Raw genomic sequence first — 25,254 nt, 5'->3', positions numbered from 1 at the left:
GTATTTGTTTCATCATCCAACTCTCTTGATTTTGACACACATGCTGGAGAGAAAAACACATACAAGGGAAAAAAGAAGAAAAGGAAAACATTTAGAATCTTTCTTAGAATAAATCAATATACATCTTTGTCTGTGTTAGGTTCAAAAGGATAAATATGTTTTAAAAGAAGATGATGTTACTCACGCAAAGCTGTCTTTCTCCCGAGGGTATAAACAAACAGACCTGATGCAGCCACAACAAGAAGTAGACAAATACAGGTGACCAGGCCAATTATGATCTGCTCTGCTGATACGGGCCTGAAGAGTAAAAGGGAAGGAGAAAAACAGTGATTGAAGAGTGATAATATAAGCCGTAAACATGTTTTATCTGATTTGGTGTGTGTGAAGAAAATGTATGACTTTAAGCGACTGTATGAATTAGTCATAGAACTCAATGCTTACCTTTCGTCAATGAATGGTGTTGTTGGCATGTATGTGGTTGTAGGAATAGTTGTTGCTGCTGTTGTTGGTGCTATTGTAGTTGTTGTTGCTATAAAGGATATTAGTACATTTGAAGTAGGCCACTTAGTGCTTTAAAATATTGTCAAAAGAAGACTACAAAATAACAGAAACATGTGTTCATGACAATGTTTCTGAAAGTCCCACCACAAGGTCACCTTTTACTTATCCATGTTCAACCAAGGACCAAAACAATGATGCAAAACCACTAACCAGTCTGAGGTGTGAGTCCCACATGTAGACTATTACAACTAAATACACACCTTTGATCACATCGCAATGTAAAGATTTATGTTGTGTACATTATATTATCTAAGGCAGGGAACATCAACTAGATTCAGCCTCGGGACAATTTTGTCTTGAGCAGATGATCAGGGGGCCGGAACATTATTACAAATAATTGAAGACTGCAAATTGACTACAAAATCCCAAACAGATATTATTTGACTAAAACATCATTTCAAACCTTGCTTACATTTGTATATGATATTTTATCTCTATTATATGTGGGAATACTTTGGATCAGATTAAAATCCCCCTCGGGCCAAATTCGGCCCGCATGCTGCTAGTTGGGGAACCCTGATCGAAGGGATACTTTGGATTTTCTCTCTCATTTTGGGAAATTACTTACTTGATGGTTTGTTTCCCATTTTCATCAAAAAGGTTGTTGTTTTCTATGAGTGAACGGAACAAATTAGTGACGCACACACAGGGAGATGAATAATCCTTTTAAGCCTCAAATGTATTTCAACACATCTTTGTCTAAACTAACCGTTACAAGGCATAATGCCTTAATCAAGCTGAAAACTTTGTCTCTGGTTATACAGTAGCCTAAGTAAACTTGTATACTATTATGGCTTAAGGGGTTATAAGGAGAATATGCAGACATTCCCCAAAATATAAAAGTTCTTACCTTTAGTAACACTTCTAGAATGTTTTTAACAATCTGAGCCAAGTTTGAAGTTTTTAATGTGCCTATAATCTCACTATTGTGATAATGTAGGTCTCAAAATCACAAGTATTCCTTCAAATTACAGTTTCGTCAGCTCAAAGTATATGTATTAGGGGAAGTGATACCAAAATGAGAAATAGGACATTTGCTATTTGCTTAAGCAAGAACGCAGCAAATGAGAGAGCAGAGAAGTGTGTGGTTATTAATGATTCATTATGTAACATTTATCCATTGGCATTATAATCACCCACCAAGGACTAACTTCAGTAGTAATAGGCCAATAAGAGATGTTGAAACCTGGTTTGGTGTGAATCTGACCTCAGAGATTAGTTCACCATGAATTCACCTGGTTTTAATAGACGACCTTGGATTTTTGTGGCCAGTGTTTAACAACATACTGTAGTTGCACACAGCTACTCCTGACTAACATGGCCTACATTTGACCTTGGTAAGTTCAGATCCAATGAGGATACTAGGAGGGCTCCCCTGCTGCTGTCCCACTAACATCTGGTTAGCGTCCCTGTTCACTTTACAAACGCCTCCAGCAGAACAAACAAGGTTTCTATGGGAAATCCATAAAACAAATGGTCACTTATTAAAATAACTTTTGCTTTAAGGGGTTTACTCACACTATAACTATCACTGTTCAACATGTTCCATTAGCATCAGCATTTCTGTCGCATAATCTGATGCAGTCTGAAATAACGGAAGCCTGAAATAAGGAAGGAAAGATTGAGATAAGTAATCTATTGACTTTAACATATCACATAGGTTGAATAGCTACAGTGTAAGCATCTCTGTTTTGTGCCTTGTTTATGTTTGCAGTGCGATAACAGTATATGTTTTTTAGGTTACCACTTAGCTGTTCAAACAGAAAAACTTCACCATTTATTCAATGTTACTGTAACGATGTTCGTCTGAGGAAGAAGGAGTAGACCAAAGTGCAGCGTGGTACGTGTTCATATTTCCTTAAATTAACCGAACACTAAATACAAAAGAACAAGAGCATAAACAAAAAAAGAAACAGTCCCATATGGTGCAAACACTGAAACGGCAAACAACTACCCACAAACACAGGTGGGAACAGGCTACCTAAGTATGGTTCTCAATTAGAGACAACGATTGACAGCTGCCTCTGATTGGGAACCATACCAGGGCAAACACATAGAAGTACAAAACCTAGAACAAAACATAGAATGCCCACCCCAACTCACGCCCTGACCAAACCAAAATAGAGACATAAAAAAGGAACTAAGGTCAGGACGTGACGGTTACATTATTCTGGCTTATAGTGCAATAAAAAACCACAGCCGAGTCTTCAACACATTTTCCAGTCAATGTGTTTTTTATTTATTTTGATTTAACCTAGGCAAGTCAGTTAAGAACAAATTCTTATTTACAATGATGGCCTACCGGGGAACAGTGGGTTAACTGCCTTGTTCAGGAGCAGAACAAAATATTTTTACCTTGTCAACTCGGGAATCCAGCAACCTTTCGGTTACTGGCCCAACGCTCTAACCACTAGGCTACCTGCCACCCCTGTAGTTTTAATATTTGGGATATTGTGTTCCCCTAAATTCTCAGTGCCAATATGTGCATACATCTTTTCTTAGTTGCCAAGTATCAACCAAAACAAGGCCCAAAGTAGGCCACATGTACTTGTTAGTTACTGTTATGATCAGTATGTTCATGAAACAATCTACCATAAAGGTCCTTCACACAAGGAGAAATCCAATTTGGCAGTGTACCTGCAGAACATAATGGAAAGATAGGTAATCACACCTCACAGCTTACGCCAGCAAATATGTTAATCTTTGGTAATGCACAACAATCTTTAGTAAATATTCCCTTTTTTTGCAAAAATGCATGCCAAGGCGTTTTGAGCAAATGCAGATTGTATAAAAGTGGTAACCGTAGACACGGTCTTTATTCAAGGCAATCATGGGCAAAGTACTGTTTGTGACGGGTAAGTAGTTATGGTGAAAGCTCAACACTACATTATTGTATGGTATCCAACGTATGCATAACAAAATGTAATCTATGTCTTCTCTTTCCATAGCTCTAGCCCTGCTGCTGCATGCACAGCTCGGTAAGTGGACTCCAGAACACAAACTCTTGTAGGCTGGGGATAGGGATCTCAATTGAACTCAATTGGTCCATAGACCAAGTATAGTACATACTGTATGTAGTATCTTCATTTGAGCCAGTTTACGACAGCAGGAAAATAACAGGAAATGTGAATTATTATGTGGATTATAATTAATTTACATTCATTTTTGTAGAGGTTTATGCATTTTTCACAAGGTAAAATCTAGTCTGAAATGTCTAAGTGAAAATTACAAACTTCAGAAGCCTTTTTAAACCTCAAATACACATTTACATTACATTTAAGTCATTTAGCAGACTACATGTTTTACATTTCCTGCATTGATGGAAAGTTCTCCTGCAACAGAGTGATCAAATTAAGATCCTACATCTGTAATTGACTAAATATGGGGCAATAGAATATGTAAACTAGGTGGATTATGAGACTATATTTGAAAATTAAGTAATTCAATCCTATAAACAAGTGAATGAGCAAATATCAAACTATTCATATCCTGTTTTAACTTGTGTCTCAGGGTCCTCCTACATTTTGTCATGCTACTTCACAAACTGGGCACAGTACAGACCACCCCCCGCCATTTACATGCCCAATGACATTGACCCATGTCTGTGTACCCATCTTCTCTATGCCTTCGCCACTATGAAGAACAACGAACTGGCCACCTTCGAGTGGAATGACGTAGAGCTCTATAGCCAGTTCAATGGCCTGAAGAACCAGTGAGCCCCTCTTGAGAAACTAACACCTCATGAGATTGTGTCAAGAGAGACAAATGTCATCAATGTACTACTTTAATTTCCCTTAATATGGAATAACATATTGTATTTCAACAGGAATGGCAACTTGAAGACTCTTCTGTCTGTTGGAGGATGGAACTTCGGCTCTTCTGGGTAAGATGATCCGTTATATCTGTTCGCATACTTTCCTCTTGATAACGGCCATCAGTGTCTCTCTATTTCCCCCTATAGATCATCAGTATATTCATCAGAATATTCTCAGATTTTTTTCATGCGAATATTCTAAAATTGGCATGGTGAAAATATGTATTTTCCCCCCAGTTGTGTTTCCACAAACAGACTTGTTGCAGATAAGATGTACTTTTTCGCTTACATTTTCATGTACCAAATCTGTTTCCATTGCATTTCGACTCTACTGATAGTTTTGTCACAAAAACTGTTGCGCAAAGTAGCAAATATGGTCTTGGAATGTGAGATCTATCCAACAGCTCGCAGACAGGCCGACAGTGCCGGTAGGCTAGTCTACATTATGATATTATTATGGTTAAGAGCATCGATCATCATGTCAAAAAAAAGAATTCCCTCGATATTTATTGAAAGGAGCATCAAACTCATCACTGCACACTTTCACCACCCTGTGAAGTTCATACTCTATTTAATCTGTAGCCTAATAAACTGCATGGTCTCCCGAGTCATAGTGGGATGACCACACAGCATATCATCGCGTGACTCCAAAATTTACTTCAATATGATGGTCATTATATTATTATTTGAGCATAGAGGCGTTTCCACCGCCATTTCTCGCAAAAAAATAATTTTACAGATACAAAACGATTCCACCATGTCAAACGAACAAATTATCTGTAGGCTTTTATAACATTCTAGCGAAAGGTAATGCTTCCATCACAGCTGTCGTGATTTTTTTTACAAGGTCTTTACTCGCCTAAAAACTGTGGATGGAAACATGATTAAGAGTCATTCTATTCCCCCATCAGATTCTCTGCCATGGTGGCCAGCCCCACCAACCGCCAGACCTTCATCAACTCTGTGATAGTGTTTCTGAGGAAGTATGAGTTTGATGGTCTGGACATCGACTGGGAGTACCCAGCCAACAGAGGGAGCCCTCCTCAGGATCAGCAGCTCTACTCTGTTCTCGTGGAGGTAAAGTTGACTAAACAAGAACAACAATAATACAACTGAGAGTTTAATATATTTCTGTTGCAATAGTTATTGTAAATAGTAAAGCCCTAATACTGACTTGCCTAGTTAAATAAAGGTTAAATAAAAAATAAAAAAAATAAAAATGTATTTATAACAGGAAATGAGGGCAGCATTTGAGAAGGAGGCTAAGCAGACTAACAAGGCCCGTCTCCTGCTGTCTGCTGCTGTCTCCGCTGGAAGGGGTACCATCAGCTCTGCTTACGAAATCCCCAAGCTTGGACAGTAGGCATCATCCACTCTGTAGTTACCTATCCACTCTACACTCACTCTGTAGTGGCCTATCTACTGTACTTTGTAGCCTGTATACTGCCATACAGTCATTGTCTTTCTCAAAAATATATTACTGCTATTCAGGCTATGATACTGACCATATAATAACAGTTTGCCACTTTTGCAACCTCTAGGGCCTTGGACATGATCAATGTCATGTCATATGACTTCCACGGCTCCTGGGATCCCTTCACTGGAGAGTGCAGCCCCCTGTACAAGAGCCCTGCTGACAATGGTGGTTTCATCTACTTCAATGTGGTGAGTATGTCAGGACAAGGGTGGATGGCTCTTTGTGGGTGTGATGAGTCTGCTGAAGAGCAAAGTTAATCCAGCAGGCAGCAAACACTAACATATAAAGCTATTGTGTTCCAGGACTATGCTATGAACTACTGGAAGAACCATGGAGCACCAGCAGAGAAACTGATGGTTGGGTTCCCCACCTACGGCAACACATTCACCCTGACGAATGCAGCTAACAACGGAATCGGAGCATCTATTGCCGGGGCTGGAACTCCAGGCAAATACACACAGGAGGCTGGAGAGCTGGCTTACTTTGAGGTACTTTAAATGGTGATATTTCTTTCTTTCATCATAAAAAGTGAACTCTAACTGTTGAGGGCCTCCTTATGATCTGGTTTCAATTGTATCTCAACTTCGACTTAACTGGTTGCTTCTTATTTGATGGCTTTATCATAACAAGGGAAATCATACTGAACAAAAATATAAACGCAACATGGAACAATTTCATTGATTTTACTGAGTTACAGTTCATATGATGAAATAAATGGAGATAGGTGTTGTTGATCCCCTGTGCTTTCATGTACAGTTGAAGTCGGAAGTTTACATACACTTAGGTTGGAGTCATTAAAACTCATTTTTCAACCACTCCACAAATTTCTTGTCAATTAACAAATTATAGTTTTGGCAAGTCGGTTAGGACATCTACTTTGTGCATAACACAAGTATTTTTTGAGTCAATTGGAGGTGTACCCTTGGATGTATTTCAAGGCCTACCTTCAAACTCAGTGCCTCATTGCTTGACATCATAGGAAAATCATCAGGAAACAAATTGTAGACCTCCACATGTCTGGTTCATCCTCGGGAGCAATTTCCAAACACCTGAAGGTACCACGTTCATCTGTACAAACAATAGTATGCAAGTATAAACACCAGCCATCATACCGCTCAGGAAGGAGACGCGTTCTATCTCCTAGAGATTAATGTACTTTTGTGCAAAAAGTGCAAATCAATTCCAGAACAACATCAAAGGACCTTGTGAAGATGCTGGAGGAAACAGGTACAAAAGTATCTATATCCACAGTAAAATTAGTCCTATATCGACATACCCTGAAAGGCCGCTCAGCAAGGAAGAAGCCACTGCTCCAACACCGCCATAAAAAAGACAGACTACAGTTTGCAACTGCATATGGCGACAAAGATCGTACTTTTTGGAGAAATGTCCTCTGGTCTGATGAAACAATAATATAACTGTTTGGCCATAATGACCATCGTTATGTTTGAAGGAAAAAGGGGGAAGCTTGCAAGATGAAGAACACCATCCCAACCGTGAAGCACGGGGGTGGCAGCATAATGTTGTGGGGGTGCTTTGCTGCAGGAGGGACTGGTGCACTTCACAAAATAGATGGCATCATGAGGGAAGGAAAAGGATGTGGGTATATTGAAGCAACATCTCAAGACATATATCAGGAAGTTAAAGCTTGGTCGCAAATGGGTCTTCCAAATGGACAATGACCCCAAGCATACTTCCAAAGTTGTGGCAAAATGGCTTAAGGACAACAAAGTCAAGATATTGGAGTGGCCATCACAAAGCCCTGATCTCAATCCTAGAAAATGTGTAGGCAGAACTGAGAAAGAGTGTGCAAGGGCAAGGAGGCCTACAAACCTGACTCAGTTACAGCATCTCTGTCAGGAGGAATGGGCCCAAATTTACCCAACTTATTGTGGGAAGCTTGTGGAAGGATACCCGAAACGTTTGACCCATGTTAAGCAATTTAAAGGCAATGCTACCAAATACTAATTGATTGTATATAAACTTTTGATCCACTGAGAATGTGATGAAAAATAAAAGCTGAAATAAATCTCTACTATTATTCTGACATTTCACATTCTTAAAATAAAGTGGTGATCCTAACTGACCTAAAACAGGGAATTTTTACTGGGATTCTATGTCAGGAATTGTGAAAACTGAGTTTAAATGTATTTGGATAAGGTGTGTGTAATCTTCCGACTCCAACTGTATCACAGATCTGTGGGTTTTTGAAAGACGGAGCCACAGAGGTTTGGGACACACCACAGGACGTGCCGTACGCCTACAAAGGAACCCAGTGGGTGGGCTATGACAATGTCAAGAGCTTTGGGATCAAGGTAAGAACAATACAATAAAAAAAGAGTATTTGTTGCAATGTGAAACTACTTTTAGTTAAGCATTATGGTGACATACACTGAGTGGACAAAACACTCGGAACATGCTCTTTCCGTGACATAGACTGACCAGATGAATCCAGGTGAAAGCTATGATCCCTTATTGATGTCACTTGTCCACTTCAATCAGTGTAGATGAAGAGGCGGAGACAGGTTAAAGAAGGATTTTTAAGCCTTGAGACAATTGAGACATAGATAGTCCATGTGTGCCATTCAGAGGGTGAATGGGCAAGAAAATTATTTAAGCGCCTTTGAACGAGGTATGGAAGTAGGTGCCAGGCACACCGGTTTGAGTGTGTCAAGAACAGCAATGGTGATTGGTTTTCATGCTCAGCAGTTTCCGTGTGTGTCAAGAATGGTCCACCACCCAAAGGACATCCAGCCAACTAGACACAACTACGGGAAGCATTGGAGTCAACGTGGGCCAGCATCCCTGTAAATCTCTTCCAACACCTTGTAGAGTCCATGCACTGACAAATATTGGCTGTTCTGAGGGCAAAACGGGGTGCAACTCAATATTAGGAAGGTGTTCTTAATGATTCATACACTCAGTGTATAAAACGTGAGTGGCGAGACTAGATCAAACAGTCTGCTAAATGTGTTTCCAACACACACACCCTTAAGAGGGTAATATGAAAAATATGTATTTATGGCATACTTTTATATACACAAGTACATTCAACACACACAACAGCATCAATATTTCACTGCACATGAATGTGCATTCATAACATGGAAATGATTAGTGCGGCTGCTCTCTAGGGATTACCTTATAGTAGTGCACCAAGTTGTTCAACTGGGTTTCTCTGCTTGTGTTGAATGTTGCGCCTTTTTGCCAGCTAACATTTGAAGTTGTGCCCCTTGCTGTCTTTCGGCAGTTGTGGAACAAGTACTGAATAGTCATACTTGAGTAAAAGTAAAGATACCTTAATAGAAAATGACTAAAAGTCAACTAGTAATACTACTTGAGTAAAAGTCTAAATGTATCTGGTACTTAAGTACAGTGGGGAAAAAATTACTCAATTGTCATACTTGAATAAGTAAAAGCAATACATCAAATTCCTCATATAAAAGCAAACCAGATGGCAACATTTTCTAGTTTTTATTTATTTACGGACTGCATGGGCACACTCAAACACTCATACATAATTTACAAATGCAGTATTTGTGTTTAGTGAGTCCTCCAGATCAGAGGCAGTACACGCTGGGCACGTCAATGTCTTTCCACATTGGTTCAAGGTAATTTCATTGAAATGAAACAACCAGTGTGTGCCCAGTGGGTAGGAATGACAATGCGTTATATTAATAGATGTGTGAATTGGACCATATTGCTGTTCTGCCTAAGCATTCGAAATGTAACAAGTACTTTTGGGTGTCAGGGAAAATGTATGGGACTAAAAAGTATATATTTTCTTTAGGAATGTAGTGGAGTAAAAGTAATACAAATATAAATAGTAAAGATACCCCAAAAAACTACTTAAGTAGTAGTTCAAATCATTTTTACTTAGTTACTTTACACCACTGTTTATAGGTTGACTGGCTGAAGAAGAACAACTTTGGAGGAGCCATGGTCTGGACTCTTGATATGGATGACTATACCGGCACCTACTGTGGCCAGGGAAAATATCCTCTCATCAACGTCCTCAAGAAAGGCCTCAATCTGGAATCAGCACGTAAGAGACCTGCACACTAGATTGGGTTCAATAGCAGAAAAGTATGACATCTCTGACTGCTGTGCTACAGAATTATATCAAACACCTAAAATGTGTTCTTTCAATTCATGATTTTGTTTTTAATACCCATTTCAGCTTGCAATCCCCCTGCAACTCCCCTGCCCCTTATTAAGGGAACTACCAATGGAGGTGATGATGGTGGGGACTCTGGAGGCAGCTCGAGCGGAGGCAGTTCCAGTGGAGGCAGCCCCAGCGGTGGGACCACCAGTGAGACCAGTGGCATGAACAGTAACTTCTGTGTTGGCAAAGCTGCTGGGCTGTACGCCGACCCCAAGAACAAGAACCAGTTCTACAACTGCAGTCAGGGCAAGACCTACTTCCAGTACTGTGCTACTGGCCTGGTCTTCGACACCTCATGCTCTTGCTGCAACTGGTCCTAAAGTCCCTATTTCAGAATGGCAGGTGACTTTTCATGATCAGATACCCTCCATTTCAGAACTGGAGGCATCCCTTTGAGTATATATCCTACATTATATTTCAGATAGCAATAAAAAAAACGACTTATTTCAATAAATTGTTCTAAAATGTTTTGAATTATCCCCTTCTTGTGATCAACTATTAATGAAAGCAAAAGAGTTCACTGTCTTATCTGTTGAAATAAAAAAAGTAGTCATTCAACTCATGTTCAAATGTTTTTAAACATTTCAACATTGTGACAATGAGCAACAATGAATACCAATCCAAATGCCTTGAAAATAAAGCACATTATTTTCATATACTGTAACCTAACTACCCTTTGCTCACACACTTCTTACAAAGTCATTATCTATAGGGGCTTTAAACAGAAGGTAACATTAGCATATCTAAAGGGATGATGATGATTGGAATAAGAAGGAGTAGCGGCATTTTCAGGAAGGAAAAAAGGAGGGACTAAATCATTTGGAATATATTAATAACTTAAACATGACTTATTCACTCCTCTGGCTACTGCAGCCTTCAGGATGGCTAAAACATTACACATGTCCTGGTACTGTATGTATTTGTCTTCACTGACGGCGTGTTTTCTTCCTCTTCACATTGTTGGTCAATAACAATACTGAGCACCAAATGGCCCCAGCTACATAGCCTCTCAGCTACTCTCCTTCTGTTCTGTTTTACTGTCTACTACTGCTGCTGCTGGTGGGAGCTCCTCCACCATGGCTGACTTCACTGAGGTTCCTGTGGGGTGGAGAAAGATTAGAATGTGAACAGATGGGTTACAGATAAATTATGTACTTTTCCCTCTATGTACAGTTGTTCAACTGTGATATGGCTGAGGTGGTCCTAGTACCAGTGAGGTATTTCCTGTGCATGCGATGTAAGAACAGCAGCCCGAAGAAGAGGATGGAGCCCATACAACCGATTATCATTCCACAGAGCAGGAAACTATAGCTGCCTTCACTCTGGATGATCTGGAGAATAAAAAGCACAATTTTAGACTGTTAATCTTCCCCTCTCTTTAACATGTACTACGTCTCTGTGCAGTCTTACCGATCCAACAAGGACTTGCATGACCATTTCTCCCATCCCAGCACTTGTTACCAGAACTGAGGTTGCACATCCTGCCAAGAGAGACAAGATAAGCAGAGTAAGACATAGAGATTATATACTGTAGTATCTCATCATCATTTATCAAACCACTCTATTACTGTGTCATTACTGAGTCGTTACTGTGTTGTTACTGAGTTGTTACTGTGTTCTTACTGAGTCGTTACTGTGTTGTTACTGTGTCATTGACACTTATTGTGCTGGCGATTGATGAATGTACCTTGGTAGTCCAGGATGTCCTCAGTGTAAGCCAGCATACAGGGGAAGATGCTGCTGAGGAACAGGCCCAGTAGAGTGGTCCCAACAAACAGGAATATACTGCTGGTGTCGAGGACGAGCAGCAACAACACTGTGACAATGACACCAGCCTGCAGAGATGAAGAAAGACTTCAATTGGATATATAGACAATCAATTATTGAGAGAAATGCCCATTTAAATATAAACATATTGGAATTGAAAGACAATAAATATTTTATTACAAGCCTTCATTAATGTTAATTCATTTTCCTTAGGGATTAATAAAATATTATATCATTGGCATTACCAGATTAATCATGAGCAGTCGAACGGGCTGGAAGCGGAAGGTGAGAGGGATGGACACCAGACGTCCTGCAGTAATGGCTGCCCAGAAGATACTAACCAGGTATCCCGCAGTCTTATTAGGTAGAGAAATGGGGGGAGACACTGCATATGTGTACACAAAGCCTGCATACGCACCCTAGGAATAGAAAGTGGAGGTCCTCAGATTAATCCATTGCTGCATACATACACTAATATGGAGCAGACTGCATAACAGAATCGGTACTACTCACCACAATGCCATCGGTCATGAACAGGACCATTCCACCAACGATATGAATCCCAAAGAAGGACACAGGCAACTCACGCAGGTTGTTATTCTGACAGCAGCTGAAGATATCCCCATGACCTGCAAACCGAGAGAAACATTAGGAGAGATCTAAACCACTTGGCTAGTACAGTGGGTGTGAATTCTCAACTGATCCAAACTCAGAATTTGATGTGATCCAAGTATTATAATTTTCAAATTATCTTGGGTATACTGTCATCTTATAGAGGAAATGAGGAGTTCAGATCAGATCCAAAAGATCCAGTTTTGCCCTTTACCTCCTCCCTCCTCCTGGTCTTTAGGTTCTGTGTCAGGCCCCTCGGCCCCCTGGTTCTCCATGGACAGCTCGTCTTTGTCCAGCAAAAGAGGTGTGGTGCTGCGGCAGCAGGGGATCAACTGCTCCTGGTACATCAGGAATAACACTGCCATTGGCACTGGCAGCTGGGAGAGGAAAATATCATTCAAATGATGTATCATGGGAAGAAATGTAAAATCTTGGATCAAAGCCTTTGCAATAATCAATCAACATTATTCAAAGTTTGGAGTAAGCGGAATCAATATTAGGAGCCGTTATGCTTGAGCTTACACACTATGTTTCACCTCACTATGCTTTGCCAAGATCTTACATTGATCATTGCCATGATCCAGAAGGCGTAGGACACGATGGACTCCTCTGGCTCCTCTGCTAGGGGCAGGTGGTCCATGGACACGTTGTGCATCACAATGGGGCTGTTCCTCAGCGTGTTCCTGAAGTGGTGCATGATCTCGGTCACATTTTCTGTCACATTCCCCACCCTGCAGCCTGTCTCCGACAGGAAGGGATCAGCAATCAGAGGGCTCACCAGCGCCCCGAACCCAATGAAGAAGTGGAGGGCCTGCAAAAACAACAAAGTTTCTATCATTCATTCTAAATATAATGCACTTTGGGTATATTCTGAAAGCTGAACTGAACTGGGCATAGTTACTCTCTCACCTGGAGAAAGACAGCCGAGTCCTTCTGATATATGGCGACCAGCTGGATGTTGGCGATGGTGTCAATGATGCCCATGGCCAGACCGGACACAGCCATGGCAATAGCCAACAGCAGCACATTATGGCAGAGGGGGATGATTGCAAATATTACAGAGATGAGTAGCGAGGACAAGAACAGTGCAGCTAGAGCACTGAACAACCTTTGGGAGAGAGGGGAGGAGTTATTACTACTAGAAATAACATACACATATACTAGAGGTTTGAATGGCTCAAACATTGAACAAGATGTTAGCCAACACTATGGTTGAAATATGCAAAGGCCTGCTGGCTAGGGGCTCACTGTTGATAGAATAGGCTACAGAGATAATTGCCAACTGATGCATACACACACCTTCACACTCTTAAAGGCTCTGCAAAGTGATTTCACAGTTTAAGCAAAAAGAAGCTACGGAACTGTTTGCATTGTGTTTCAAAAAAATGCAGTACCTAGAACTACGTAGAAAGACCTTTAAATTACAGCTATCTTTTTGTAATTGGTTTAAAGTGAGAATCCAGGGAACACAGTTCCCATACTGTAGGAGAACCCTTTTTGGTTCCAGGTAGAACTCTTTTGGGTTCCATGTTCCACCTGGAACCAAAAGGGGTTCTTCAAAGGTTTCTCCTATGGGGACAGCCGAAGAACCCTTTTTGGTTCTAGATAGCACCTTTTTTTCTAAAAGTGTAGGGTTGCACATTATGGATTTCGGGAATCCACCAACCGGGATTTTGGGAAAACCAGAGATTGTTTTTTTTTTAAGTTCCCAGAATTTTTCGACCCTATGCTTCACACAGGGATTAGAGAACTGTTTGAATAGTCACTCACGTTTTCTTGAAGACCCCTCCGATTGAGCTGCCGATGAGCAGGCAGAACTGCTGGGAGAAGAAGACCCAGGTGATCTGGCTCAGTGTAGACTGGGTTTGACATCGCAAGTCCAATATGGTGGGTCCCAGGAAGGCTATACACAGTCCAAAACTGAAGAACACACTCCAGTATGTACAGGTGTGGTGAAAGTTCCTTTTAAAAAGTGTTATAATCCGCTCTTCTATAAACATTATTGTTCCAAAGCTTCAGAAATTCAAATTGAGAAATTATGAACAAAAGTCAGTCCACAATTTTGCAAAGAGAATTGTCCAGTAGTAGACCTAACTAGCCTCTATGTTATTGGGTGTCCAGTCAACAGTATGGTTAGTAACTACTCTGTCTCTACCTGCTGAAGGTCTTGCAGTATAATATTTGAGTGATTCACTCTCTTTTAAATATTTTCAAGTTCCCACCAAAATTACTTAACTGAAAGGATGTCCTTTGTAGTTAATGGGTAGAGGAGACTCTATGAACATTGGGTATCTTTCAATTGTCAATGATTTGCTGTTAAGCGTCAAACTGTGTCAAAATTATATTTTAAAGCTAACTATTGTTTTCTGTCATAGTCAGTCATGTCCATTCATTCATTCATTCAGGTCAGGAAATGACACAGGATGAAAGGGTGCCTTGGCTTCCCTTGGTGCCAGCATGGAGTTGTATCACCAGGAGGGCTTAGGGGACCTAAAATAACGTCCCATAGATGTAAAAGCATCATACTTGATAAATGATTGGAATATAACTTCAAAAGGACTACAACATGCTTTTGATCATTTCTATGGCACTCTCCTCCTCCGAGACTTTCTCTGTGTGGGCGGCAAGGGAAAGTACTGATGATGAGAGTCAAGGTGGGGAAAATGATTATCGCAAGTCATTGACAAAGTGTCACTTATACTCGCTGTCAGTTGTATATTTAAAATGGCAGACTTTAGCAATGACTCCCCAGCTAAATATAGGTTAAATAAAGTATACCAACATGAACTTGTTTCCAGGTCTAAAGTCTAGGAGGTTGACTGGGGTTGGAGGATGTGCATCACACAACACCACTAGTTTTATATTGACTTACATTTGTTGTAAAACTTCAACCATGACAGGAAGATAAAATTGTTTAGCAGCAGGGACGTCCCCAAGACTGGTCTTGGTGAGCGTCTTGGTTTGCTGGCTTACAACTCATCCCTGAATTGATTTACTGAGGCTAATGGCCAGTTATGAATTTTCGGGTCACAACAAGGTCAAAGAGTAGGAATGGGTACCAACAAATGGTAGCAATTCAAACAATCACTAGCAGTTATTGAATCCTATTCCTTACCATTTACCATATTGCACCCAGGCCAGTATCTTCCACATAGATGCTAACACAACGACCTTCATGTAATTTGGAAGAGAGTATTTATGCTACACATTTATTACACATTCATGCTGCAATATGCTACATATGCTTCATATCCTTGTGAAAGGCTAAATACAGTGCCTTTGGAAAGTTTCCATACCCCTAAACTTTTTCAATATTTTATTATGTTACAACCTTATTCGAAAATGGATACAAAAAAAAGTGGGCAGAGATGGTTGTCCTTCTGTTCTGGAAGGTTCTCCCATTTCCACAGAGAGCTCTGTCAGATTGACCATCGGGTTCTTGGTAACCTCCCTGACCAAGGCCCTTCTTCCCCCGATTGCTCAGTTTGGCCGGGCGGCCAGCTCTAGGAAAAATCTTGGTGGTTCCAAACTACTTCCATTTGGGAAATTGAATGCTGCAGGACATGTTTTGGTACCCTTCCCCAGATCTGTGCCTCGACACAATCCTGTCTCAGAGCTCAACGGTCAATTCCTTCCACCTCATGTCTAGGTTTTTGCTCTGACATGCACTGTCAACTGTGGGACCTTATATAGACAGGTGTGCCTTTCCAAATCATGTCTAATTAATTGAATTTAGCATAGATCAATGGAAACGGGATGCACCTGAGCTCAATTTGGAGTCACATAGAAAAAGGTCTGAATACGTTGAAGTCGGAAGTTTACATACGCACCAAATACATTTAAACTCAGTTTTCACAATTCCTGACATTTAATCCGAGTAGAAATTCCCTGTCTTAGGTCAGTTAGGATCACCACTTTATTTTAAAAATGTGAAATGTCAGAAGAATAGTAGAGAGAATGATTTATTTCAGCTTTTATTTATTTCATCACATTCCTAGTGGGTCAGAAGTTTACATACACTCAATTAGTATTTGGTAGCATTGCCTTTAAATGGTTTAACTTGGGTCAAACGTTTCGGGTAGCCTTCCACAACCTTCCATGAATACGTTGGGTGAATTTTGGCCCAATCCTCCAGAGCTGCTGTAACTTAGTCAGGTTTGTAGGCCTCCTTGCTCGCACACGCTTTTTCAGTTCTGCCCACGTATTTTCTATGGGATTGAGGTCAGGGCCTTGTGATGGCCACTCCAATATCTTGACTTTGTTGTCCTTAAGCCATTTTGCCACAACTTTGGAAGTATGCTTTGGGTCATTGTCCATTTGGAAGATCCATTTGCGACCAATCTTTACCTTCCTGACTAATGACTTGAGATGTTACTTCAATATATCCACATAATTTTCCTTCCTCATGGTGCCATCTAGTTAGTGAAGTGCACCAGTCCCTCCTGCAGCAAAGCACCCCCACAACATGATGCTGCCACCCCCATGCTTCACGGTTGGGATGGTGTTCTTCGGCTTGCAAGCCTCCTCCTTTTTCCTCCAAACATAACGATGGTCATTAAGGCGAAACAGTTCTATTTGTGTTTCATCAGACCAGAGGACATTTCTCCAAAAAGTATGATCTTTGTCCCCATGTGCAGTTGGAACAGTGGCTTCTTCCTTGCTGTGCGTCCTTTCATGTTAAGTCGATATCGGACTTGTTTTACAGATACTTTTGTACCCGTTTCCTCCAGCATCTTCACAGGGTCCTTTGCTGTTGTTCTGGGATTGATTTGCACTTTTCGCACCAAAGTACGTTCATCTCTAGGAGACAGAACGCGTCTCCTTCCTGAGGGTATGACGGCTACGTGGTCCCTTGGTGTTTATACTTGCGTAATTTTGTACAGATGAACATGGTACCTTCAGGCGTTTGGAAATTGCTCCCAAGGATGAACCGGACTTGTGGACATCTACAATTTATTTCCTGAGGTCTTGGCTGATTTCTTTTGATTTTCCCATGATGTCAAGCAAAGAGGCACTGAGTTTGAAGGTAGGCCTCAAATACATCCACAGGTACACCGCCAATTGACTCAAATTGAAAAAAATATATTTTACCTTTATTTAACTAGGCAAGTCAGTTAAGAACAAATTCTTATTTTCAATGATGGCCTAGGAACAGTGGGTTAACTGCCTGTTCAGGGGCAGAACGACAGATTTGTACCTTGTCAGCTCGGGGTTTGAACTTGCAACCTTACGGTTCCTAGTCCAACGCTCTAACCACTAGGCTACCCTGCCACCCCAATGATGTCAATTAGCCTATCAGAAGCTTCTAATGCCATAACATCATTTTCTGGAATTTTCCAAGCTGTTTAAAGGCAGTCACCTTAGTGTATGTAAACTTCTGACCCACTGGAATTGTGATACAGTGAATTGTAAGTGAAATAATCTGTCTGTAAACAATTGTTGGAAAAATTACTTGTGTCATGCAGAAAGTAAATGTCCTAACCGTCCTAAAAAGTTATGGGGTCTGAATATATTCCGAAGGCAATGTAGTTCCAACTGTGCCCAAAATTGAACAACTTGCTGGGTTCATATTGTGTAACTGATTTGCCAAGTCTTTTCCTTGGAGCGGAGATGCTGGTTGAGTCATGGCCCTGAGAAATACTGTATATGTTTTTATAAAAGACATTGATTAACGACAATCAGCCTGCACACTTCCTCTTTCAAGGTTACACCAACACACAAGTAACCTTTTAGGTAATTGTCAACTAACAATGTCAACAAACTAACATCCTTGCAGAGATTTGTAAGGCGGTTGTTAAATTTCAACTGCATTGTAATTTGAATGAGGCTGAAGATGGTGGTTTTCCATGGTTAGTAGAACTGGTTCTGCCAAAGTTGTCACAAGCAGAATTATAAGAATTGGTGTCTATTGCAAACAAAGTATTATTTTTTACTCAATCTCTCAAATATTTGGTTAAGAAATCTGGTCTACCTATCACAATCACTATTTGTTACATACTACTATTATAATATATATATCTTTTAAAGTGTTAATACTGTATATATTTTTTTATTATATCCCAGAGTTATAATCCACAACTACATCATCCAAATATCACATCTAATGAAGTACCACTTGCTTACTAACGCTCTGATTATAGTGGGGTTGAGGTGGTTGACTTTAAACACTAGATGGTGCACATTTCCTTTAGTTTACCTTAAAAAAAATGTGGACCCCATTTTTTGTTGGGGATACATTATCCATTTCAAATGATACTCTTATGAAACATGTACCCGTAGATTGCCACTAAAAATAAAAAACTGGGGGAGGGGGGACAGTGGAGCAGGTAGACAGCTTCAGTTCCTCTGTGTCCAAATCACTAAAGACTTAAAATAGTCCATACACACCCGCACAATCGTGAAGAAGTCACAAACATCACTGCTAGGTATGGCAACAGCACCACCCTCGATCACATGGAGCTACAGAGGGTTGTGCGGACGCCCAGTACATCACTGGGAACAAGCTCCCTGCCATCCAGGACCTATATATCAGGCGGTGTGAAAAGAAGGCCTGGAAAATCGTCATAGGCTCCAACCACCCAAGCCATAGACTATTTTCTCTGCTGCCGCACGGCAAGAGGTACCAGTACATCAAGTGTGACACAAACAGGCTCTTGAACAGCTTCTATCCTCAAGCAATACAACTGATAAATAGCTACACACACTGAGTTAGCCTTGTATCTTTATTGGCCTTTTATTTCAGTATTTGCACTGTCTCTATGCACACTGACAGGGCCTACACACACACTGTCACTCCATCATCTGCTCACTCACACATAATATGCACACACATTTGTCCTTTTTGTTATTTAGCAGATGCTCTTATCCAGAGCAACTTATAGTACTGTGTGCATACATTGTCATACTTTTTTCATGCATACATTTATACTGACACCCGCACACATACAAGCTGCTGCTACTCTATCTTATATCCTGTTGCCTAGTCACCTTACCCCTATGCATATTGACCTCCACCACTCCAGTATCTCTGTAAATATGGTATCGGAACTGACTAAATATTTCCTTTATATAGTATGCATACTTACTTACTTTGTGTATTTCATATTACTTGTGTTTTTTTCTAGTAATACATTATTATTGATTATTGCATTGTTGAGTTTTAAATTAGCAAGAAAGGAATTTCACTATACGTGCGCACATGACATTAAAACTTGAAACTCATATTTTTCCATACTCTGTTCCAGTTAACTTAAAGGGTTGTTCAGATTCAATTAGGTCTGTGTACCATACTTTTTTAATGGCTAGCTTAGAATATGAGCTTTCCAAAAGTTGTTTAGACTGTATATTATAGAGATCAGTCCTTTCAGGAGCCCAGATAATTGATTTATAAATCCCATCATTGGATGGTTGGGTGGTTGCGTTTTGTCAACATGAAATTACATTTACTGCTCAGTAATTGTATCCAATGAAATTAAATGCCAATTATGGCAATATCAACATAAAGACGGCCCTTCTTCATAAGATTGGCGACAGAATGTAGAAATGAAACAAGATTATGACACAGAATGATTTATTTAGCCATAGTAGATGTTCTGTAAATAGATTTAGTGAAGAGAAAATATGCTGATTAATCCTGCAAGTCAGATGTCTCTAATACTGAATGTTTCTGAGATGAACACTTTTACACTCTGAATAGCAGACAAACTTTGTCACGTATCTTGATCCATACGTTATCGATCATATTAAATGAAAACAAACTTGAGTTCTGGCAGACAGTTTTTCATTTTCTCTGCAGGATTAATGCCCATGAATCAACCTCTAATATTTTTTCTCTTTGTCACCTCTTTTGTCTCGGTGTGTCGCATATAGGCACACATTCGCTCATGCACACACACGCTCATGCACACACACACATGTTTTTCTGTTGAAGCCTTCTGACATTTAGTATGCTGGCCACATCAACGTCAGTAGCCGGGCATAAACTAGAGAGAAGCGTCTCAGGCTTCTCAACTCCTCTCCGTCTCATCTCCATAGTCTGACATTTAGCCAACACTTAATCAGAGGCCTAAGACAGTGCGAGGTCAAACTGTGTATGGAATCTTAATCTGCTAGTTTCACTTTTTTTTACTCCCGGCCCCCTATTCTTCCTCACTGTTTTTGCTGCAGGCTGCGGGTCTCTCTTGTATTTCCCCCAGGGTTCTAGTAAGACTGGCTGCAGTAAGGGGGAGGGACTGCAGATTGTTTTGCTATTGAAGCGGTCACTGTAATAAGAAGGAGAACAGGTTGCCTCACTTCTTTCATCAAGAGACATTTATACTGCTATAACTCACACCAGCCCTACAATCGCTTAAGATAAATGTTAATAGCACTAGCTACATGATCTAAAAGTACATTTTAATGTAGGCCTACTTTGAAATTAGAATGGACTAAAATGCCTAAACATTTACATTTACATTTAAGTCATTTAGCAGACGCTCTTATCCAGAGCGACTTACAAATTGGTGCATTCACCTTATGACATCCAGTGGAACAGCCACTTTACAATAGTGCATCTAAATCTTTTAAGGGGGGTGAGAAGGATTACTTTATCCTATCCTAGGTATTCCTTAAAGAGGTGGGGTTTCAGGTGTCTCCGGAAGGTGGTGATTGACTCCGCTGTCCTGGTGTCGTGAGGGAGTTTGTTCCACCATTGGGGGGCCAGAGCAGCGAACAGTTTTGACTGGGCTGAGCGGGAACTGTACTTCCTCAGTGGTAGGGAGACGAGCAGGCCAGAGGTGGATGAACGCAGTGCCCTTGTTTGGGTGTAGGGCCTGATCAGAGCCTGGAGGTACTGAGGTGCCGTTCCCCTCACAGCTCCGTAGGCAAGCACCATGGTCTTGTAGCGGATGCGAGCTTCAACTGGAAGCCAGTGGAGAGAGCGGAGGAGCGGGGTGACGTGAGAGAACTTGGGAAGGTTGAACACCAGACGGGCTGCGGCGTTCTGGATGAGTTGTAGGGGTTTAATGGCACAGGCAGGGAGCCCAGCCAACAGCGAGTTGCAGTAATCCAGACGGGAGATGACAAGTGCCTGGATTAGGACCTGCGCCGCTTCCTGTGTGAGGCAGGGTCGTACTCTGCGGATGTTGTAGAGCATGAACCTACAGGAACGGGCCACCGCCTTGATGTTATTTGAGAACGACAGGGTGTTGTCCAGGATCACGCCAAGGTTCTTCGCGCTCTGGGAGGAGGACACAATGGAGTTGTCAACCGTGATGGCGAGATCATGGAACGGGCAGTCCTTCCCCGGGAGGAAGAGCAGCTCCGTCTTGCCGAGGTTCAGCTTGAGGTGGTGATCCGTCATCCACACTGATATGTCTGCCAGACATGCAGAGATGCGATTCGCCACCTGGTCATCAGAAGGGGGAAAGGAGACGATTAATTGTGTGTCGTCTGCATAGCAATGATAGGAGACCATGTGAGGTTATGACAGAGCCAAGTGACTTGGTGTATAGCGAGAATAGGAGAGGGCCTAGAACAGAGCCCTGGGGGACACCAGTGGTGAGAGCGCGTGGTGAGGAGACAGATTCTCGCCACGCCACCTGGTAGGAGCGACCTGTCAGGTAGGACGCAATCCAAGCGTGGGCCGCGCCGGAGATGCCCAACTCGGAGAGGGTGGAGAGGAGGATCTGATGGTTCACAGTATCGAAGGCAGCCGATAGGTCTAGAAGGATGAGAGCAGAGGAGAGAGAGTTAGCTTTAGCAGTGCGGAGCGCCTCCGTGATACAGAGAAGAGCAGTCTCAGTTGAATGACTAGTCTTGAAACCTGACTGATTTGGATCAAGAAGGTCATTCTGAGAGAGATAGCGGGAGAGCTGGCCAAGGACGGCACGTTCAAGAGTTTTGGAGAGAAAAGAAAGAAGGGATACTGGTCTGTAGTTGTTGACATCGGAGGGATCGAGTGTAGGTTTTTTCAGAAGGGGTGCAACTCTCGCTCTCTTGAAGACGGAAGGGACGTAGCCAGCGGTCAGGGATGAGTTGATGAGCGAGGTGAGGTAAGGGAGAAGGTCTCCGGAAATGGTCTGGAGAAGAGAGGATAGGGTCAAGCGGGCAGGTTGTTGGGCGGCCGGCCGTCACAAGACGCAAGATTTCATCTGGAGAGAGAGGGGAGAAAGAGGTCAGAGCACAGGGTAGGGCAGTGTGAGCAGAACCAGCGGTGTCGTTTGACTTAGCAAACGAGGATCGGATGTCGTCGACCTTCTTTTCAAAATGGTTGACGAAGTCATCTGCAGAGAGGGAGGAGGGGGGGAGGAGGATTCAGGAGGGAGGAGAAGGTGGCAAAGAGCTTCCTAGGGTTAGAGGCAGATGCTTGGAATTTAGAGTGGTAGAAAGTGGCTTTAGCAGCAGAGACAGAAGAGGAAAATGTAGAGAGGAGGGAGTGAAAGGATGCCAGGTCCGCAGGGAGGCGAGTTTTCCTCCATTTCCGCTCGGCTGCCCGGAGCCCTGTTCTGTGAGCTCGCAATGAGTCGTCGAGCCACGGAGCGGGAGGGGAGGACCGAGCCGGCCTGGAGGATAGGGGACATAGAGAGTCAAAGGATGCAGAAAGGGAGGAGAGGAGGGTTGAGGAGGCAGAATCAGGAGATAGGTTGGAGAAGGTTTGAGCAGAGGGAAGAGATGATAGGATGGAAGAGGAGAGAGTAGCGGGGGAGAGAGAGCGAAGGTTGGGACGGCGCGATACCATCCGAGTAGGGGCAGTGTGGGAAGTGTTGGATGAGAGTGAGAGGGAAAAGGATACAAGGTAGTGGTCGGAGACTTGGAGGGGAGTTGCAATGAGGTTAGTGGAAGAACAGCATCTAGTAAAGATGAGGTCGAGCGTATTGCCTGCCTTGTGAGTAGAGGGGGAAGGTGAGAGGGTGAGGTCAAAAGAGGAGAGGAGTGGAAAGAAGGAGGCAGAGAGGAATGAGTCAAAGGTAGACGTGGGGAGGTTAAAGTCGCCCAGAACTGTGAGAGGTGAGCCGTCCTCAGGAAAGGAGCTTATCAAGGCATCAAGCTCATTGATGAACTCTCCGAGGGAACCTGGAGGGCGAGAAATGATAAGGATGTTAAGCTTGAAAGGGCTGGTAACTGTGACAGCATGGAATTCAAAGGAGGCGATAGACAGATGGGTAAGGGGAGAAAGAGAGAATGACCACTTGGGAGAGATGAGGATCCCGGTGCCACCACCCCGCTGACCAGAAGCTCTCGGGGTGTGCGAGAACACGTGGGCGGACGAAGAGAGAGCAGTAGGAGTAGCAGTGTTATCTGTGGTGATCCATGTTTCTGTCAGTGCCAAGAAGTCGAGGGACTGGAGGGAGGCATAGGCTGAGATGAACTCTGCCTTGTTGGCCGCAGATCGGCAGTTCCAGAGGCTACCGGAGACCTGGAACTCCACGTGGGTCGTGCGCGCTGGGACAACCAGATTAGGGTGGTCGCGGCCACGCGGTGTGGAGCGTTTGTATGGTCTGTGCAGAGAGGAGAGAACAGGGATAGACAGACACATAGTTGACAGGCTACAGAAGAGGCTACGCTAATGCAAAGGAGATTGGAATGACAAGTGGACTACACGTCTCGAATGTTCAGAAAGTTAAGCTTACGTAGCAAGAATCTTATTGACTAAAATTATTAAAATGATACAGTACTGCTGAAGTAGGCTAGCTGGCAGTGGCTGCGTTGTTGACTTTGTAGGCTAGCTGGCAGTGGCTGCGTTGTTGACTTTGTAGGCTAGCTGGCAGTGGCTGCGTTGTTGACACTACACTAATCAAGTCGTTCCGTTGAGTGTAATAGTTTCTACAGTGCTGCTATTCGGGGCTAGCTAGCAGTGTTGATTACGTTACGTTGCGTTAAAAGAACGACAATAGCTGGCTAGCTAACCTAGAAAATCGCTCTAGACTACACAATTATCTTTGATACAAAGACGGCTATGTAGCTAGCTACGATCAAACAAATCAAACCGTTGTACTGTAATGAAATGAAAATGTGATACTACCTGTGGAGCGAAGCGGAATGCGACCGGGTTGTTGAGTGCGGAAGTTCTATTCAGGTGGACGTTGGCTAGCTGTTGGCTAGCTAGCAGTGTCTCCTACGTTAAGGACGACAAATAGCTGGCTAGCTAACCTCGGTAAATTAAGATAATCACTCTAAAAGATAAGAGTGCCAATGATTTTTAAAGAGTAAATAAGTTATAAGACTAAAGATGTGTTGTCCCAACCAGACAGGGCTCCATTCTGAGGTAATGTTCAGATTGTCCAGAGAGCTATAATGATAAGCCATAAATGTCCATGTTCAATTTAAATTCTAAATGGGCTCTGGAATTGAAATTGACTCTTCACGCTTCTAGCAATCTGTCACACACCTTTCGGTGCTTTGGAGGGCACAGAGACACGAGTTGTGTCAAACCTGGCCCCACCCCTCCCCCTCAGACAGAGATGCCCCCATGCTACCCCTCTCCAAGGCCAAAAATAGAGTCAAGGATATGTCGAATGCAGAAGACAGGCAGCTGAGCAATAGCATAATGTTAGCACTGCAGTGCAAAATAGCATTACCCCTCAGGAAAAAAAAGTATATTTGACTCATTCTGAATGCTAGGTAGAAGCTAATTTAATCAGGTTATTAAGTGGCAGCAACAAATGCCTGCAAGTTCTCCATTTTACAGGACCTTGACGGTTGCAATGAATGAATCCTAGGGTTTCAATAAGACTAATTTCTGGTGTATTACAATATGACATACTTAAAATAACAACATGATGCAAGATTAATTATCCAAAAGACTAATAGGAGTCGTTTTTGTAATCATGGTTCATAGAAACAAGTCAACTAATGTATCAGTTTCAGGGATGGGGGTCA

General features: G+C 42.1%; 2 protein-coding genes across 2 annotated transcripts; one reads left to right on the top strand and one right to left on the bottom strand.

Moving 5' to 3' along the window:
- The first annotated feature begins 3,339 nt into the window (after positions 1 to 3,339).
- On the top strand, positions 3,340 to 10,486 carry LOC115132316 (acidic mammalian chitinase-like). Its single transcript, XM_029664843.2, has 11 exons — positions 3,340 to 3,416; positions 3,510 to 3,539; positions 4,072 to 4,273; positions 4,388 to 4,444; positions 5,287 to 5,452; positions 5,610 to 5,734; positions 5,917 to 6,040; positions 6,155 to 6,340; positions 8,048 to 8,167; positions 9,756 to 9,897; positions 10,033 to 10,486. The coding sequence occupies exons 1-11, from the start codon at positions 3,392 to 3,394 to the stop codon at positions 10,335 to 10,337; spliced, it is 1,482 nt and encodes a 493-aa protein (XP_029520703.1). The 5' UTR covers positions 3,340 to 3,391; the 3' UTR covers positions 10,338 to 10,486.
- A 90-nt stretch (positions 10,487 to 10,576) lies between these two features.
- Positions 10,577 to 14,579, bottom strand: mfsd4ab (major facilitator superfamily domain containing 4Ab). Its single transcript, XM_029664841.2, has 10 exons — positions 14,167 to 14,579; positions 13,306 to 13,504; positions 12,959 to 13,207; positions 12,611 to 12,773; positions 12,298 to 12,413; positions 12,030 to 12,203; positions 11,705 to 11,852; positions 11,428 to 11,498; positions 11,228 to 11,348; positions 10,577 to 11,115 (listed from the first exon to the last, which is right to left on the bottom strand). The coding sequence occupies exons 1-10, from the start codon at positions 14,394 to 14,396 to the stop codon at positions 11,027 to 11,029; spliced, it is 1,560 nt and encodes a 519-aa protein (XP_029520701.1). The 5' UTR covers positions 14,397 to 14,579; the 3' UTR covers positions 10,577 to 11,026.
- Between the last annotated feature and the right edge of the window lie 10,675 nt (positions 14,580 to 25,254).

This window comes from Oncorhynchus nerka, linkage group LG7 (assembly GCF_034236695.1).
Source record: "Oncorhynchus nerka isolate Pitt River linkage group LG7, Oner_Uvic_2.0, whole genome shotgun sequence".
Classification (NCBI taxonomy): domain Eukaryota; kingdom Metazoa; phylum Chordata; class Actinopteri; order Salmoniformes; family Salmonidae; genus Oncorhynchus; species Oncorhynchus nerka.
This window is presented reverse-complemented; position numbering and strand designations above follow the sequence as displayed.

What these genes read in the sequence shown, in the direction of transcription:
- LOC115132316 (XM_029664843.2), top strand. Translation starts at nt 3,392, where the DNA reads ATGGGCAAAGTACTGTTTGTGACGG. An exon ending in GTTTCATCTACTTCAATGTG is followed by an intron (nt 6,041 to 6,154) that starts GTGAGTATGTCA and finishes ATTGTGTTCCAG; the next exon opens with GACTATGCTATGAACTACTG. An exon ending in CCTCAATCTGGAATCAGCAC is followed by an intron (nt 9,898 to 10,032) that starts GTAAGAGACCTG and finishes TACCCATTTCAG; the next exon opens with CTTGCAATCCCCCTGCAACT.
- mfsd4ab (XM_029664841.2), bottom strand. Translation starts at nt 14,396, where the DNA reads ATGTTTATAGAAGAGCGGATTATAACACTTTTTAAAAGGAACTTTCAC. An exon ending in TCATGACCGATGGCATTGTG is followed by an intron (nt 12,204 to 12,297) that starts GTGAGTAGTACC and finishes TTCTATTCCTAG; the next exon opens with GGTGCGTATGCAGGCTTTGT. An exon ending in GCACAGGAAATACCTCACTG is followed by an intron (nt 11,116 to 11,227) that starts GTACTAGGACCA and finishes TCCACCCCACAG; the next exon opens with GAACCTCAGTGAAGTCAGCC.